The 18,864-nt window shown below is 40.8% G+C and overlaps 2 protein-coding genes across 2 annotated transcripts in view; one reads left to right on the top strand and one right to left on the bottom strand.

Moving 5' to 3' along the window:
• The window catches only part of LOC307174232 (von Willebrand factor A domain-containing protein 7-like), a 110,473-nt gene extending 99,728 nt beyond the window's left edge, over nt 1-10,745 (top strand). Inside the window, exons 17-19 of the mRNA XM_079897959.1 lie at nt 145-278; nt 395-554; nt 9,738-10,745. Coding sequence (XP_079754085.1) covers nt 145-278; nt 395-554; nt 9,738-10,115 — 672 coding nt within the window. The 3' untranslated portion in view covers nt 10,116-10,745. The remainder of the gene's footprint in view (nt 1-144; nt 279-394; nt 555-9,737) is intronic.
• A 660-nt stretch (nt 10,746-11,405) lies between these two features.
• LOC307174247 (uncharacterized protein) lies at nt 11,406-18,148 on the bottom strand. Its single transcript, XM_079897980.1, has 4 exons — nt 17,696-18,148; nt 17,209-17,360; nt 16,811-16,922; nt 11,406-15,410 (listed from the first exon to the last, which is right to left on the bottom strand). Exons 1-4 carry the CDS (start codon nt 17,964-17,966, stop codon nt 13,273-13,275), a joined length of 2,673 nt encoding a protein of 890 aa, XP_079754106.1. The 5' UTR covers nt 17,967-18,148; the 3' UTR covers nt 11,406-13,272.
• Between the last annotated feature and the right edge of the window lie 716 nt (nt 18,149-18,864).

Below are 18,864 nucleotides of genomic sequence, written 5' to 3'. Positions count from 1 at the left end.
TCACTTATAAAGTTCCATAAAAGTTAGACCACTTCCTTTAGAAGGCAGTAGGCATCACTCTAGTTGTTTGAACAAATCTATTTTAATAATAATGCTATTTTCTGGAATTGAATATCTTCTTTTGTTTTACCTCTCCATCTATAGGCAATAGCGGACAGCTCCATGCTGCCAGGACAAGTATTTAAACTAAATTTTACTATTACAACCAATGGACCAAGCGGTACCTACACAATTCGTGCAAGGAATGACAAAACCATCCCTATGACACATCCATCAACGTAATTTCTCCACTTACTTATCAAATCACTCAGTGATGATTGACAAACAAGTTTTTATTGCTTTTCTTACCAAGAGCAAATCTCTGATCCACAGTTCTGTTTCTTTGTCATCGCAGGCTCAATCTGCAGAGTGGCGGCAGTGCTCAAGGGACAGTATCTCTCACTCCTCCTGCTGATACGGTCTCAGGCACAGATGTTACGCTAACCATCGAGGCAGAGGGACCTGGAGGAAGTGATTCTAACTATGCTGTCGTTCGCCTTTCTGTTCTCTCCAAGGTAACCTCACATGGTTTCAGAAAGGCTATATTTATAATGTGAATTTTTTGTCAGTGTCTGGTTTGTGTTTCCCCAGGTGTCCACTAGAGGTCTCTTTCCCTTCCTGTCACCATTCACTCTGGAACCGCATTCCCCATAATCCTTTGTCTGTTCTCATCACTCGTGATTGCACTCAGCTGTTCCCTATCACATTGTTAGTGTATGTGTATAAATACCCTGTCTGTTTCAGTTCATGTCACGGAGTCATTGTTGAATGTCACGCTACACATCTGAGGTCTGTTACAAGTCTGTTCTTGTTTATTTTGCGTATTTTTATCGGACTGATTAAAATGGTTTTCGACCCTTGCATGGATGACTATGATTCTGATTACTTTAATTCTGACCTTTGCATGGATGACGACGAATTGGATTGCCCTGACTATAACATTGCTACATTTGGATCCACCCACTTCTCTGTAATGTCCTGTGACAGAATGACTAATGGATCCAGTAGCCTGAACATTTTTCAGGGCTTTGCTTTATTGGCCCGCCAGAATAAGGAGGCCATGGCGCTCAAATCCCCTAAACCCCCTTCCATCGATGACATAGAGTCTTTTAGGGGAACCCATCTGGCCAGATTTTCAGGGACTTGTGGAGCCCACAGGGGAGGAAGTACTAGAGGTGAGACCCGGACCCACTCTCCACTCCGGCCTTTCTTCGACCATGGGCCGGTGATGCTCAGCCCAGAGCACCCTTCGCCGCAGGTCCTGTTCAGCACAGAGCCTGCACCTCGCCATAAGAAAGGACGGAGAAGGAGGAAGACTTCCCTTCTCTCTGTTGTCCCGGACAGCCCGCTGTTGTCCCGGAGGTCGTCCCTGTGCAGCCCGCTGTCGTCCCGGAGGTCGTCTCCGTGCAGCCCGCTGTCGTCCCGGAGGTCGTCTCCGTGCAGCCTGCTGTCATCCCGGAGGTCGTCCTCATGCAGCCCGCTGTCATCCCAGAGATCGCCCCGGAGATACCCACCATCAGCCCTGCCACGGCAAGGAAGGCTGTCTTCCTCTTTTATGCAGTAGCTGTACTGCGTGCTTGGAGGAGACACAGCAGGTCTGCCGATCCAGAGACTGTTCAGGTCACGTCTGCCGATCCAGAAACTGTTCAGGTCACGTCTGCCGAGCCAGTGTTTCCAGACAAGATAGCCGCCGCCGAGCCTGTGTCCCCAGACAAGATGGCCGCCGTTGAGCCGGTGTCTGTTCCTGAGCCGGTGCCTGTGTCTGTTCCTGAGCCAGTGCCTGTGTCTGTTCCTGAGCCGGTGCCGGTGTCTGTTCCTGAGCCGGTGCCTGTGTCTGTTCCTGAGCCGGTGCCTGTGTCTGTTCCTGAGCCGGTGCCTGTGTCTGTTCCTGAGCCGGTGTCTGTTCCTGAGCCGGTGCCGGTGTCTGTTCCTGAGCCGGTGCCTGTGTCTGTTCCTGAGCCGGTGCCTGTGTCTGTTCCTGAGCGGGTGCCTGTTCCTGTTCCGTGGCCGCCCGAGGGGTCGTCTCCCGAGGGGTCGTCTCCGCCGTGGCCACCCGAGGGGTCGTCTCCCGAGGGGTCGTCTCCGCCGTGGCCACCCGAGAGGTCGTCTCCCGAGGGGTCGTCTCCGCCGTGGCCACCCGAGAGGTCGTCTCCCGAGGGGTCGTCTCCGCCATGGCCGCCCGAGGGGTCGTCTCCGCCGTGGCCGCCCGAAGGGTCGTATTCGCCTTGGCCGCCCGATGGACTATCTGCTCCGCCCTGGTCGCCTGAAAAGTTGTCTCCGCCCCGGCCGCCCGATGAACTGTCCGCTCTGCCCCGGCCACCTGAGGGAAAGGCTCCGCCTTGCCCGCCTGAAGGGTTGTCTCCGCCGTGGCCATCCGAGGGACTGTCTGATCCGCCCTGGCTGCCCGATGAACTGTCTGCTCCGCCCTGGCCGGCTGAAGGGTCGTCTCCGCCGTGGCCGCCCGATGAACTGTCTGCTCCGTCCTGGCCGCCCGATGAACTGTCTGCTCCGCCCTGGCCGGCTGAAGGGTCGTCTCCGCCGTGGCCGCCCGATGAACTGTCTGCTCCGTCCTGGCCGCCCGATGAACTGTCTGCTCCGCCCTGGCCGGCTGAAGGGTCGTCTCCGCCGTGGCCGCCCGATGAACTGTCTGCTCCGTCCTGGCCGCCCGATGGACTGTCTGCTCCGCCCTGGCCGCCTGAAGGGTCATCTCCGCCCTGGCTGCCCGACGGACTATCTGATCCGCCCTGGCTGCCTGATGAACTGTCTGCTCTGCCCTGGCCGCCGATGGGTCGTCTGCTTCGCCCTGGTCACCCGACAGACTATCTGCTTCGCCCTGGCCGCCGGCTAAACCGTCACCCCCTGTTTCCGTTCCTTTCCATGGTCCTGGCCTTCCATCCCTCCCCTGATCCTCCACCGTTCCTACCTTCCTCATGGACTTTTGTTGGTTTTTGTTTCTTGTTGTGGAGCTTCTGGTAGCCACTCCGTAGAGGGGGGGTTATGTCACAGTGTCTGGTTTGTGTTTCCCCGGGTGTCCACTAGAGGTCTCTTTCCCTTCCTTTGTTGTCTTTGGAGCTCGATTGATTTATAATTCTTGATTTCTCTCTAAACTCATTTACAACGAACATTTTCTACTTTTCCTCACCTCATAGTTACTAGGGGTGTAACGATACATCGATATGGATCGATGCATCGATATAACGTCTAACGATACGATGCATCGATTCCACACTTAAAATATCGATATACACGTTTATTTTGACACCTCCACATTCTCACGTAAAATCCTTCCGCCAAAGCGCACATTTTCGTTTACTCACCAACCGCCTGCCGGTGTGTAACGTTAATCTCCTCATCTGAAAAAGACGCCTGACAAGACTGACTAAACCCTAAACAAGTTTTTTTTTTTCACAAAAGCCGGTATTGTCCGCTGTCAAGGCATCGCGAGTTCATGTTTTACAGCAGAAACAGACAAGCACTCGCACCCTTGTTGGTGAACACAACACGGCAAGTCCGTTTTAGCGACTCAGCGCGCAGTATTCAGGTCAGATGTCACTTTGAAAAGACGCGCTGGCTAAGAGGAGTTTCGTCAAAGCTGACTAAAAGTGATCGAGGATGGATAATTTCAATGAACTCGTGATATCTTCTAAAGGGCGTAAAAGGAAAATAAAACCTGAAACATTTTCAAGGAACCTTACTAAAGCAGCTCGTTTAGTGGTGAGGGAAAAGCTCCCTGTACTGCGTGTACGTTATCACAACAACAAAGTTTGTCAGGCGTCTATGTCAGCTGAGGAGATTAACGTTATGAAGATTAACCGAGTGTTGTATTATTTATCATAGCAATTACTTGGTTTTGTTTGACTCAGAAAGATGAAATGTGAATGTATCTGCTCTGCTAAAAAAAAAAAAAAAAAAAAAAAAAAAACTTTTAACATATTAAAGCATACTTTCAATTAACTTTAATTTTGTAATTTACCTGTATTTTTTAACTTGTTATTATTATTATTAATCAAAACAACCCAGCTGCAGTTTGATTGATATTACTTGGAATGCACAATAATAATAAAAAACATGATTTATGAAAATGAACAAGAACGGAGTACTTGCAAATGACCACTTCTGTAGGGTGTGCAATTTTCAAAGAGTTTAATTAAACGTTCATGTTATATATTTTGGTTGCATTTGTGAGTTAATAAAAACGTAACTGGTTGTGTGAACATAATATTTAAATATCGATTAATCGATCGATATAGCCCTGAATCGAATCGAATCGAATCGTATCGTGGAATTTTTTGAAGTATCGGAAAATATCGTATCGCTGGCTGAGAGAATCGATATCGTATCGTATCGTGATGAACTGTCCGATTTACACCCCTAATAGTTACAACGCGGACTGTTGAGCAGACGTGTCTCAAGCCTAGTGATCCAACGCTGGATACTCTTATAGGTTACGTCCGTGGATCACGGCTGAACGCGTCTTCTCCGCACTCATTTACAAACAAACATTTTTTTTCGCCTATCGTGCGTCTACTCTACACCGTACCACTAAAAAGACGGATTATATCCAAGACTTCAGCCATAAATTAGTATTAATATTGATAGCATCACTGGTAGCGTCGTTGCTAACTTAACGTACTGTCCATCTGTTAAAATGGCGAATATATTAGATGTAAGTGGTCTACCTTTTGGTGCAGGTGAAGACACATTTGAGCTGCACGCGGTGCAGTCTGAGCTGGAAGCTGTTGAGAAACAGATCCACGACCTTTTAGTGAGACAGGCCGAGCTGATAGACCGGCGTTTGGCTCTTGAAACATCACGCGCGGATGCACACAAATCAGAGATTAACGTTACTAACCCGCTAACTCCGACCTCGTCTACTCCGTGCGTTTCTCAACATCGGCGAGCGTCGAGGTCGCGATCAGCCATGGTCTCGTTCACTCCGGCTCCAACATGCCACCACGAAGCCTGGATATTTCCGCAGCGGAAGACGCGAGTCAGGCCTAGACCAAGAAAACTCTCTCCGACCCTCCCGGTTTTCGAGATATCCACACAAAACCGCTTCTCCCCTCTTCGCGAAACAGAACGCGATGCTGTGATCATTGGCGATTCCATCGTTCGACACGTACACGCTACGTTAAATAAAAGTAAGGTGCATAGTCACTGCTTTCCTGGTGCTCGTGTTTCTGAAATCGCCGCTCGCGTTCCCGAGATTCTGAACGATAACGAGCGCGTCGGAACTGTGGTCTTGCACGCGGGAGTGAACGACATCAGGCTGCGCCAGACGGAAGTTCTGAAGAAAGACTTCAGGAATCTGATCGATACGGTACGCAGCACATCGCCTGATATAACGATCATTGTGTCAGGACCGCTTCCCACGTACCGTCTAGGTCATGAAAAGTTTAGTAGATTATTCGCGCTAAACGAATGGTTAATGTCATGGTGCAATGAGCAGAAACTACTCTTTGTAAATAATTGGAATCTGTTTTGGGAGCGTCCTAGGCTTTACCGTGCTGATGGCTTACACCCAAGCAGATTCGGATCGGATCTTCTGTCAGATAACATCTCCAAAATGTTAAATACCTTTTGACTAGTAACCAAAAGTCCAAATCATAGTCTCTGCTGCACCAATTTAACTGATATAAATAGTGTAGAACATTGCATAGAAACTGTGTCTATTCCTCGTTTAGTGAGATTAAATAATAAATCTACTGCAGGATCTAGAAAAAATCTAATTGTTATTAAACCAGAAAATGTTGCTATTAGTAATCAAAAACAATTTCTAAAGCTAGGTCTTCTAAACATTAGATCACTCACACCTAAGGCAGTTATTGTAAATGAAATAGTCACAGATAATAGCTTCGATGTACTTTGCCTTACTGAAACCTGGCTTAAACCAAATGATTATTTCGGTCTAAATGAGTCTACTCCATCAGGATACTCCTATAAGCACGAGCCCCGTCTGATTGGTCGTGGCGGCGGTGTTGCAACAATCTATAGAGATATTCTCAATGTTACTCAGAAAACGGGCTATAAGTTTATTTCGTTTGAAGTACTTGTACTAAATGTTACGCTCTTAGATGCTAGAAAAACATCCCTATTATCTCTAGCCTTGGCTACCGTATATAGACCGCCTGGGCCTTACGCTGATTTCCTAAAAGAGTTTGCAGATTTTCTCTCAGACCTATTAGTTAATTTCGATAAAGCATTAATTGTTGGAGACTTTAATATCCACGTAGATAATTCAAATGATGCGCTAGGGGCTGCGTTTACAGATTTATTAAACTCCTTTGGGGTCAAGCAAAACGTTACCGGACCAACTCATCGTTTTAATCATACACTCGATTTAATTATATCACATGGAACCGATCCAACCGATATAGATATCATTCCACAAAGTGACGATGTCACTGACCATTACATGGTAACTTGCATATTACGTACTCCTGTAATATGTCATGCTGCGCCGCGTTATCGATTAGGCAGAACAATCCTTCCATCTACCATAGATAATTTTTCAAATAGCTTATCTGATCTGTCTCAGCTGCTCAGTGAACCTAAACAAACAGATGAACTTGAGGAATTAACTAGCACTATGAGCACCATTCTCTCTGGATCATTGGATATTGTTGCACCCATTAGATTAAGAAAGGTTAGAGAGAAAAGTAAAGCACCATGGTACAACAATACTACGCATGTTCTAAAGAGAGAAACCCGTAATTTAGAGCGTAAATGGAAAAAAACTAACTTAGAGGTCTTTAGAATCGCATGGAAAGACAGTATGTCACGTTACAAAAAGGCCCTAAAAGAGGCCAGGGCTGAGCATCTCCGCAAACTAATAGAAAACAACCAAAACAATCCTAGGTTCTTATTTAACACTGTGGCTAGACTAACAAATAAACAGATGTCTCCTGAACAAAATATTCCGTTCCAGTTAAGTAGTAATGATTTCATGAAGTTCTTCACTGAGAAAATAGAAAACATCAGAACCACAATTGTAAACGTTCAATCCTCAATTGCGTCTTATAATTCAGCCTCAATTATCACCCCGCAAGAACAATTACAATGCTTTACAACTATAGAACAAAAAGAGTTAAATAAACTTATCACTTCATCTAAAACAACAACATGTTTACTAGATCCTATACCAACTAAACTTTTGAAAGAAGTGTTACCTATAGTGGAGGAGCCTCTCCTCAATATTATAAACTCGTCTTTATCTTTAGGTTATGTTCCAAGAACATTTAAACTGGCAGTTATAAACCTCTCATTAAGAAACCACAATTAGATCCACATAATCTAGCAAATTATAGACCCATTTCAAATCTACCTTTTATGTCTAAAATACTAGAAAAAGCTGTGTCCGCTCAACTGGGCTCTTTCTTGCAAGAAAATGACATCTATGAAAAGTTTCAGTCTGGATTCAGGCCGCATCATAGCACTGAAACTGCGCTTGTTAAAATTACAAATGATTTACTTTTATCTTCTGACCAAGGCTGTATCTCAATACTAGTTTTACTTGATCTTAGTGCTGCGTTCGATACTATAGATCATACAATACTCTTAGATCGACTACAAAATTATACTGGTGTTCAAGGACAAGCACTAAGCTGGTTTAGATCGTATTTATCTGACCGCTACCATTTTGTTTATTTAAATGGAGAAAAATCGATCATAACTCCAGTAAACTATGGAGTGCCGCAGGGATCTGTGTTAGGCCCTCTATTATTCTCAATATATATGCTGCCACTTGGAAATATTATAAGGAAACATGGAATTAGTTTCCATTGTTATGCTGATGACACTCAAATCTATATTTCATCACGGCCGGATGAAAACGCTAAATTATCCAAATTGACAGAGTGTGTTAAAGATATAAAAGATTGGATGACGCGCAATTTTCTTTTATTAAATCCAGACAAGACAGAGGTACTAATCATCGGTTCAAAAAACCACCCACAAAACCTCTTACAATACAACTTTAACATCGTAGGATGTCCTGTTACTTCATCCTCTACAGTAAAAGACCTGGGTGTTATATTAGACTGCAACCTGTCTTTTGAAAATCATATTTCATATGTTACAAGAACAGCCTTTTTCCACCTTAGAAACATTGCTAAGCTACGTAATATGCTATCTGTTTCTGATGCAGAAAAGTTAGTTCATGCATTCATGACCTCGAGACTAGATTACTGTAATGCTTTATTGGCTGGTTGTCCTGCATCCTTAATAAACAAGCTACAGTTAGTCCAAAATGCTGCCGCTAGAGTTCTAACTAGATCAAGAAAATATGATCATATAACTCCAATTTTATCATCACTACATTGGCTACCTATAAAGTTCCGTATTAATTACAAGGTATTGCTACTGACTTATAAAGCCCTAAACGGCTTAGCTCCAGTTTATTTAACGGATCTTCTATCGCCCTATAATCCATTGCGCTCTTTAAGGTCAGTAAATTCGAGGCTTTTGGTCATACCTAGGATATCCAGATCCACCAAAGGAGGGAGAGCATTTTCACATTTAGCTCCAAAACTCTGGAATAGCCTTCCTGATACTGTTCGTTGCTCAGACTCGCTCTCCCAGTTTAAAACTAGATTAAAGACGCATCTCTTCAGCCAGGCATTCATATAATACTTTTAATCTTACAGTTAAATCCGACCTCTAGTTCATAAACGCCAGAGGAGAACTGGCCCCCGACTGAGCCCGGGTTCTCCCAAGGTTTTTTTTTCTCCATTAGGTCACCTGATGGAGTTTTTCGGTTCCTTGCCACTGTTGCCTTTGGCTTGCTCAGTTGGGGATATTTGGGAATATTTAATTTAATTAATCAATCAACGATACTATTGATCAGCATTACCAAACGTGGACGTTCCACTAGAAACAAACATTGATGTATTGTTTTATTACTGTGAAGCTGCTTTGATACAACCTATGTTGTGAAAAGCGCTATATAAATAAACTTGACTTGACTTGACTTGACTTCCTGTCACCATTCACTCTGGAACCGCATTCCCCATAATCCTTTGTCTGTTCTCATCACTCGTGATTGCACTAAGCTGTTCCCTATCACATTGTTAGTGTCTGTGTATAAATACCCTGTCTGTTTCAGTTCATGTCACGGAGTCATTGTTGAATGTCACGCAGTCATTGTTGAATGTCACGCTACACATCTGAGGTCTGTTACAAGTCTGTTCTTGTTTATTTTGCGTATTTGTTACCGGACTGATTAAAATGGTTTTCGACCCTTGCATGGATGACTACGATTCTGATTACTTTAATTCTGACCTTTGCATGGATGACGACGAATTGGATTGCCCTGACTATGACATTGCTACATTTGGATCCACCCACTTCTCTGTATGTCTCGTGACATTTTTTTCCCAACAAACCACAAGCTACACAAGTCATTACAGTCAAATTCTCTACAGATTTTGCAGTAGTGGCAACTCAACACTAAATAAAAAAAATTGTAAAGCAAACAAAAAAGTTCTTAAAATCAAACAATTACATTTATAAGGCCCACAAAAAATTCTAAATTATTAACTTACCATAATGAATAGGAACAGGGAAAAATTAGATCTCTAAATTTGTATTTGAGCACCATATCAGCATATTAGAATGATTCCTGAAGGATCTATAATATTATTTATATGCCAAGTTATTATAAGCTGTTGTTTTAACTCATCCTTTACTTTTCCGCCCAGGTGACTGACTTGACACCTCCAAAATGTGAAATTGTCGATGTACAGGGTACTTGCTACGCCTCCTCTTGCAGCTCATCAAACTGGGAACTGTCTGTCAACATCACAGACGGTAAAGGCACAGGCATCAAGATCATTTCCATCCAGCAAGGCAGTGGAAATTTTACCCAGAAGGAAGTGGAAGACAGTGTGATGGGTCTATATGAGGCCTCCTGTTGTTCAACTTCCGTAACTTTGTCCGCAGTTGACAAGGTTGGGAATGTGGGCAGGTGCCGTTACACCATGAAGTCTAGCGCAGGCTCTCGCCTCATCAGCATGTCCCTCCCTCTGTGGGCATCTCTGCTTTTATACGTTTTTCTACGTGATGCATTCCCTCTGTAATGACATGGAGTCCATCAACCAAATACACAATCATCCTATCATTCTCTTTCTCATCCCATCTGTCTGTAAAAAATACTTTTATAAAGCTTTTTCAGAGCTGTGAAATAATGTAAAACAAAGCATTTCACCCCAATTAGGACTATAATGAAGAACCATGCTGCTTATTCAGAACCTACAAACCTAAAACACAGATTGAAGTTTTATGTGACCTTATCAAATGTCAATGTCAAACTGTAAATAAGAAATGATAGAAGTCTTTGTCTTATTATCATGGATTTAATTTTGACAGTTATGATAGTCATATTTCTTACTAGTTTAGTGAAACATCTGTATGACTAAAATACAAATGGATGTTGCAACAAAAAAAAAGAAATGTTTTCTGATCTACAATATTACTTTTTTTTCTGTCCAAATATAGGAGGAAATTGTGAACCATTATGTTCCCATTATAAAGAATATCAATATAAGTTTACAAATATATGCAATGACTTCTAAACACACATTAAACGAAATAGTATTTTATGGCCCAGTTACCCTAATGCAACTTTTCAAAATGTAACCTTTAGGACAATGACATTAATACTTTGTGAAGCATTATTGTTATGCACCATAAACATAAAGTCATTTGTTAAATATCTTGTCTTGTTTTGTGTTTGCATTGAATGATGTAGTACATTTTGCAACATGAACATGTAGATTTCAAGCTGCTATTGTTAAAATGCATACCAGAGTTGTTTACATAACTTTACATAAACCAGAACTCACATATGAGTATATTTAGAGGAATAGTTATATATATGAGTTATATATCACATATTTATTATATCTTTTTTTTTTAAGCAAGCTACTCTGTTCAACATATGCTTGTATAATTGCCTAAAATGAAAAGATACTTAAAGTGATGCTGATTTTTCTAAAAAAAAAAAAAAAAAAAAAAAAAAAAAAAAAATTGCAATTAATGTCAGTTATTTGAACTTATTTCAATCTTGAGGTTTGTAAAAGGCGTTTTAGACAGTCTGTGTATCACATAACATTACACCGCCACCCAGTGGTTGATAACGTTTTTCTTTCTTGTCTGCATAATACTACCAGACTACCAGAATGTCTAATAAGGCGGGCTCTGATACTACATTCATATGAATCAAATAGATCTGATACAATTTCAAGAGAAACTGTGTTGCAAACAAATAATCTTCATTAGATTTATCCATTTTTAGGACACAAATTTGTCTTGCAAACAGTAATATTTGACCCTCATACAATTAAAAAATTCAAATGAACTCCATGTTTCAATTTGAGGTGTTTATTTTATTATATGTATATACAGTAAATTATTATTTAATTCCCATTGCAAATCAGGTTCATTGGCAAAATTTACAGACTTTCAACTGTTTGTAATGAACAAATTGAACACAGGTTATTGAAATAGCTCAACACAACAAATGTTTCAAGTGGTTTCCCCAAATTCAACTGAAAATGCAACTGTTGATTTCTGCAGTCTCAAAATTATTTAACCCCCTGAACAGAATCCCTCATAATAGCACAAATCTGCAAAACAGGTGCAGTCTCAAGAACATCAGATGCAGCTAATCAAGGGCTTCATTAGATGCACCAGATGTGCTTGAGCTAGAACACATGAAATATCTGAACTGCTAGGTTTGTTGAGTCATGTTTGACTGCATGTTAGAAATATGTCAAAAGAATGGTCCAAAACGTTAATAGAAGATATCATCGCCCTTCATAAACAAATAACAGGTTACAAAAATATAGCTAAGGCACAAAATGTTTCTAGAGACACCATTGGAAGCATAGTTTGCATATTCAAAGTTAAAGGAACAGTGGTTACACTAGCTGGACAGGGCAGAAAAAGGAAGTTATCAACGGCCAGATTTCTGACAAGGCGGGTTCAGAAAATCCCTTGAGTGACAACAAAAGACCTGCAGCAAGACTTGGTGGCAACAGGCAGAGGTTTCAGCTTGCACAGTAAGGCATGTACTAAACGCAAGCGGTTTCCATGCCAGAACTCCAAGATGTTCACCCAAAAGCACAAGAAAAGTCGCTCCAATTTGCTCAAAATCATAAATAAGCCACAAAAGATTTGGGATTCTGTTCTGTGGAGCGATGAAACTAAACTTGAACTTTTCGGCCCTCTGGATCAGCGGTATGTCTGGAGGAAGAAGAATGAAGCTTGTGCTGAAAAGAACACTTTGCCTATAATTAAGCATGGTGGGGCTCGGTGATGCTCTGGGGCTGCTTTGCATCCTCTCACTGGAAACCTGCAGCATGTGGAAGGCAAGATGGATTCATTTTTGTTTATCAGGAAATCCTAGGAGAAAACGTCATGCCATCTGTGATGAAGCTGAGGCTTGGGTGTCATTGGACCTTCCAACAGGGCAATGATCCCAAGCATATCTCAAATTCCACCAAGGCTTGGTTGCAGAAGAAGTCCTGGAAGATTTTACAGTGGCCATGATCACAGTCACCTGACTTGAACCCCATAGAAAATCTCTGGTGGGATTTGAAGGCATTTGCAACACGTAAACCTGAGAATATTACTGAACTGGAGGCCATTAAGGAATGGGCTAAGATTCCATTTCCTCAGAAACCCTGACAGAAGCTGGTTATACATCTCGTTTGAAGCAGGTCATAACAGAAAAAGGGGTGTTCTCCTAAGTACTAAAGATGCTTGCCATGAAGGGGTTGCATAATTTTGAGACTGCAGAAGTCATTAAAAGTTGCATTTTCAGTTGAATTTGGGGAAACCACTTGAAACATTTGTTGTGCTGGGCAAACAGCCCATTGCAAACAGCTGAAAGTCTGTAAATTTTGCCAATAAATCTGATTTGCAATAGGGGTTGAATAATTTCAGTTACAACTGTTACAACAGTTACAACTGGTAACAGCAGTTTCACATTGAGAAATTAATAGAAAAATAATCCCGGTTTACTTCACATTTTAAAAAAAATTAACAATTAAAGCACTGTACAAAATGTATGCAGTAATGCAGTTAAAATATAAAAATATACACTTTTATTTACTTTTCTCTTTTAAAAATAGCATATACATAAATTAATTTGCAATCAGGCCTAATACCATTATATTGTCTGTAACATAATATTTATCTACCGTATATCAACTGCTTAGTTAAACAATTACTTTATGTAACATGTTGTGTGTTGACATGTTTCTTGAGATGAGCTGACTGAGTGAAACGTTTCCCACATTCTTTGCACTCAAACGGCCTTTCCCCTGTATGGATGAGCTTGTGTCTTTTGAAGTTACCTAGATCCACAAATCCCTTTTCACAGTGGGGGCAAATGTAGCGTTTCTCTCCTCTATGCCCCTGCATATGCATATTCAGAGCAACCCTATGTTTAAACTTCTTCCCACACAGCGTGCATGAGAACGGCTTCTCTCCGGTGTGCATGCGCATATGGGTAGACCGGTCTGCCTTGGCCAAAAACCTCTTTCCACAAACTTTACAAGGAAAAGGCCTTTCTCCTGAGTGAATGAGCTGATGTTTGGTAAGGGTAAAGTGGTACACAAAACTCTTCCCACATTCTTCACACTGATACCGTTTCTCCTCTGCATGGACCTTCACATGCCGGTTAAGGCCTCGTGCACTAGGGAATGCCTTTCCACACTGGGAGCAGGTATAAGGTCTCTCTCCTGTATGAAGTCTCATGTGGTTCTCCAAGGCAGACGCGTTGCTGAGGACCCTTCCACACTCGGGACACTCAGTATTTTTCTGCAATGTTTTATTCAAAGGTTTCGATAAGACGTGACTTTCACTATTGGAGCCAGCGTGTGGTGTTTCACTAATCAAGTTGTTCTGCACCCGATCCACCCTCTTATCATTGACCATGACTCTGCCGTCCTCACCTTGTCTGGATTTAGAGAACATCTTTCTCTGTTTTCTCAGTCTAGACTGGAGTGTGGGAGTGTCTTCATCTTCCGAGAGGTCTTTATCATTTATATCTGTGGTTTCTGCACTGAAACATGGGGAAAGTGGTATGTCTCCTTCAAAGTTGTCAACTGGGGACACAGAGGACTCTGAAGACAGAACTGGCACTCTGCCTAAAACAACGCTAGCGGAAGCGACAGCTTGTTGCTCCTTAAGTGTCAGCAGAGGCGCAAGCTGCCCAGATGGTGGAAAATGGTGCATGGGTGCCTGCTCCGGGGCCTCTTGTGGGGTCATCACAATGGACGAGTTCAAATGCAAAGTTTCAAGAGATTTAAGCAAACCTGGTGTATTATCGGGTGGAGGAAACATCTGTTCTGAAGAACAGGAGAACTGATTGGATTGTGTTGGATATTGAGAATGTGTAACTGGAGGTTGAGGTGGGTTTAGGGAGACAGATCCCTGAATTGCATTAACTGGAAGGAGGGGAGAAGTAAATGGAATGTGTGTTGGAAGGTAAGAAGTTGGTGTCGGTTGAGTCGGATTATGTGGGAGCACCAAAGGGAACTGGAATGATGGACTTGAAGTCGCAGAATGTTCTGGCATTACTTGTGGTGATGCAAAAACTTGGGTCTGAGGTGGAACAAGGCTGGTTGAGAGAATCCGATCCTGAACGGCTGAAGGTGTATTTGGTGAGACAGAAATATGGCCTGATGGCATGGCAGCATGTACTTGTGGAGGAACCTCCTGGTCTGGTGTTTTGATGGTTTGTGGTGAAAATAATTGTGATTGTATAAGCTGAGATTGGGTTGATGGCTCAGTGGCTTGGTTTAGCAAGGCAATGGTTGAAATACTTTTTTCTGTATTTGTAACCAATGCCTGAGGCCACTGTTTGGAGGAATGAGGCTCCATTGCAAAGACTTGGCTTGGAGTAACAGGGGAATGAAAGGTGTTTTGAAGTGGAAGACAGATATTTGACCCCACTTTCTGAGGGACTACTGTATGGTTAGATGTTTGAGGATTTGGGTTTGGTCGTCGGTGAACTGATGATGCTGTTGACTTGGCTTGAGGAACTGATGGAGCACCAGACAGCTCGATCATTGGCACAGACAAGTTAACAGTAGGAGCAGGAGTCTGGGCTGAATTAGCAAGTGCAGAAGTAGTGGATGTCTGTGCTGGTGCACTGACATTTTGTCTTTTGTTTTGGGAAGACAAGTCTTCATTGATTTCCGATGTTCTTTTAGATGTACCTTGGTTGGATTGTATAGTCTGATTAGGTTTGTGACTACAGGAATCCACCCTGCGACTACAGGAGGAAGGAATCACTGATGGTGGAGACTTTTCTCTAATGTTATGGTGCCTGGTTATTGTTTGAAATGATGGTGGGATCACAACTGTGAATACAAAGAGGTGAAGATACAAGAAATTAACGTTAAGAAGAACAAAATGTATATACAAATTTGTGATGTGCATTTTGGCTATTTGGACTGCGTGAATTCTTGAATTTTCAGATACTTTAGCGAAATATTTGAGTTGAGTGCTTGGGGTGGGATGGGGTAATTTCATTAATATTTTTAAATATTTAGTCTACATTGATCTAGTCTCCAACTTTTTTTCAACTTAAAAACAAAAAATGAAATACCTCAAATACATATTTTGTCAATTTCAAAAATTATGAAAATTATTCATATTTTTGTTATTTAAGAAGATTTGGCTATTTTGTTATTTTATATATATATATATATATACACACACACAACCCCAAATCAAGAATCTGTGATTTGTTAATTCTCTTTAACCTTTATTTAACTGACAAAAGTACAAAGAAAAGATTTTCAAAGGGACTTTTAATCTTTGGGACTGAGAACTCGATATCTGTTTTTCCCAAAAACAAGCTGAAGCATGGACTCATCTGACCACAGCACACATTTCCACTGTGTTTTAGACCATCTGAGATGAGCTCGGGCCAAGAGAACTCGGCAGCATCTCTGCAAAGAACTGATGTATAGCTTTCTCCTTGTGTAACAGAGATTCAAGTTGCATTCCTTGATGCAGACTGTTAAGTGACAATGGTTTTCCAAAGTACTCCCGAGCACATGTGGCTGTATTTAACACAGTAGCGTGACGGTTTCTCATGCAGTGCCATCTGAGGGTTCAAAGGTCATGCACATTCAACAGAGGTTTACTGCCTTGCCCTACATGTACTGAGAGTTCTCTGGATTCCATGAATCTTTTCACAATATTATGTATGGTAGAAGGTGAAAGGCATAAATTCTTTGCAATCTTGCATGTAATTGAATTGTTTGACAATTCTCTCATGATATTTGGAACAAAGTGATTATATGTACAAAATATACTTAAGTTGGTCAATGAAAACTTTGAAAATCTTTTGTTTGTACTTTTGTCAGTTAAATAAAGGTTAACAAATCACAGATTCTTGATTTTATGTCCCAACTTTTCTGGTTATAACATACATACACTAAAAAAGAAAAAAGAAAAGAAAAAATTATATATATATATATATATATATATATATATATATATATATATATACACATATATATATATATATATATATATATATATATATATATATATATATACATACATACATACATACATACACACACACATTTAAATGGAACATTTAAAAAGTTCATTTTCATTCAAGTTTTAAAAAAGGGTATAATGATATGTATGATGTTTTTATTCTGTTCTATCAACTACTGCTAAATGAGTAACATATGAGAATATTTTCTCATTGTTCAGTCAAATTTGTGAATGACTCTTATACCCCTTTCCACGGTGTCCTTATTCGGCTCTTTGCGCACCAGTATCGGCTCAGCACCTTCTTGCTTCAGTAGAAAGTATCCTGGTGCGTAGTTGTCGCATTCAGTCTCATGAGGCTGAAGACACAGAACATAAAACCATAATGCATAAAAGGGCCAGCATTAAAATATTATCCACTTTCTAAAGATCAAATATGAACATACGATTTAGAAATGAAACTAAACTGTAAGTGACAAAGAATGAAGTCTCACCATAACATTTTGATATTCAATCAAACTCTTACAGAGAGGAAATATGACCTCAGTCTGTGTTAACTTTATTTGATATGCAAAACAGAAAAGTGGGAGGATGGAAGGGAAAGAGAACCAGAATGAGTAAACATACTAGTCTATCGTTTCTTACCTCTTGTTTGATGAGGAGCAAAGCAAGCTGTCTGCTCCCATCCTCACTGGCACAAAGATCTGTGAGTTTATCACTCGTAATGTCTCCCACACTAAGATGTTTCCCTATAAACTGAAGAGGGCTGCATCCCCGGTCAACCAAAATGGGCTTTTCTGACAAATGAAAATGAAAAGTTTATTTATTTATTTTTGGAAAATAGTTAACCCTTTTGAAGAAAACCCTATAGAAAAGTGCACAAAACCCATAGTCAAACCATCTTAGTCTAGTTTCTTTCTTCTAGATTTTATTTTTTAGCAGGACAGACATTACAAATGATTATATAAGATAATACCATAGAGAGTTTAAAAAAAAGAAGAAGAAGAAATTCTGGCTTTTATGCAATGGTTACCATCTGATTACGTCTAAGCCGTTAAAAGTCGTTATAATTTTCCAGGAAGTGTCTATTGAACGCCATAACGCCACACATCGTTACAAGAAAAAGACCTACCGCACTGCACGCCAATATCACGATGTTTAGGGACATTGGCACTCTTCTGACTCCCACATTCAGTTAATCTCTTTGTGTCTTGGCTGGATGAAACACCTGTCTTCGTTTTGACATTCTCTTGTCTCAGCTGCACCAATTCCGCTTTCAAGCGCTGCAAAGTACCCTCGTAAAGTTTTGTCGCTTCCCTGACAGCGGTCAGTAATATTGTTTCCATAATGTGTGTGAACTGGGTCTGAAACCCGTCATAATCTTCAGGGCTCGCATCAGGCATGGCGCGACTCGGATTAGTTGAATTTTATGGAGCAGACGTTATATGGTCCCTTTGACAGAATCAACGAGGATTACACGTCCAGGGGAGGGCGGTATACTTCCGCACTGAATGTTAAAAACTTTTATTTATAGACTGCAGAAAAGGTTTGCGGTCTGCTTCTAAAACGACACTGTGACACATTATGAAGCACTGAACCCTGGATGTAGATTTCGTCAAAAGAAATAGAAACAAAACTTGATAGCCTATGCATTATTTGTGAATCTTTTTCTAAAGTGGTCAAATCTATTAATCAATAAATAAAAATGCATTATAGATTAAATATAAATAGGCCTTGAAAGGTAATTCCTGTTACTATCCTATGCAAAGTCAACTACTTAATAAATTAAGTGTCACAAGTGAATTTTAGGCTTTTTAAAATTGCATATTTCAAATATGTCAGTTTAATGTTGTGCATCTTAATTTTTAGCATTATAATTAAGATTATGTCAGTATAACTAAATTTAAACGATTTTAAGACTTATTTTGGCCCCCTGGAAGTTTGCTGAGGCACCCTGGTTAAGAACCAATGCCATAGAGTGGCAATCCATATTATCCATATAATTCAGAATTATAAATTATAAATATATTTATTTATCATAAATTAATTATAAAGTACCTGTATTTGATAAATGTATTTATGTTTTATACATTCATAAAAAAATATATATTATTTTAAGAACTATTCACTAAAAATGTTTTTTTGGGGAACCCAAAATTGTTCCTCTATGGCAGGATGTCAGTCCCAAAGAGCCGCTTACACTGGTTTTTGCTATAGTTATTTGAAAATATTGAAATATTTATATTTCATAATTAATATCTAATTTCTTGACTAATAAAATGGGGTGGCCTACTGATAGCA

Source organism: Squalius cephalus, assembly GCF_949319135.1.
Source record: "Squalius cephalus genome assembly, chromosome: 2".
NCBI lineage: Eukaryota > Metazoa > Chordata > Actinopteri > Cypriniformes > Leuciscidae > Squalius > Squalius cephalus.
This window is presented reverse-complemented; position numbering and strand designations above follow the sequence as displayed.

What these genes read in the sequence shown, in the direction of transcription:
- LOC307174247 (XM_079897980.1), bottom strand. Translation starts at nt 17,966, where the DNA reads ATGCCTGATGCGAGCCCTGAAGATTATGACGGGTTTCAGACCCAGTTC. An exon ending in TGCTCCTCATCAAACAAGAG is followed by an intron (nt 16,923 to 17,208) that starts GTAAGAAACGAT and finishes CTGTGTCTTCAG; the next exon opens with CCTCATGAGACTGAATGCGA. An exon ending in TAAGGACACCGTGGAAAGGG is followed by an intron (nt 15,411 to 16,810) that starts GTATAAGAGTCA and finishes TTGTATTCACAG; the next exon opens with TTGTGATCCCACCATCATTT.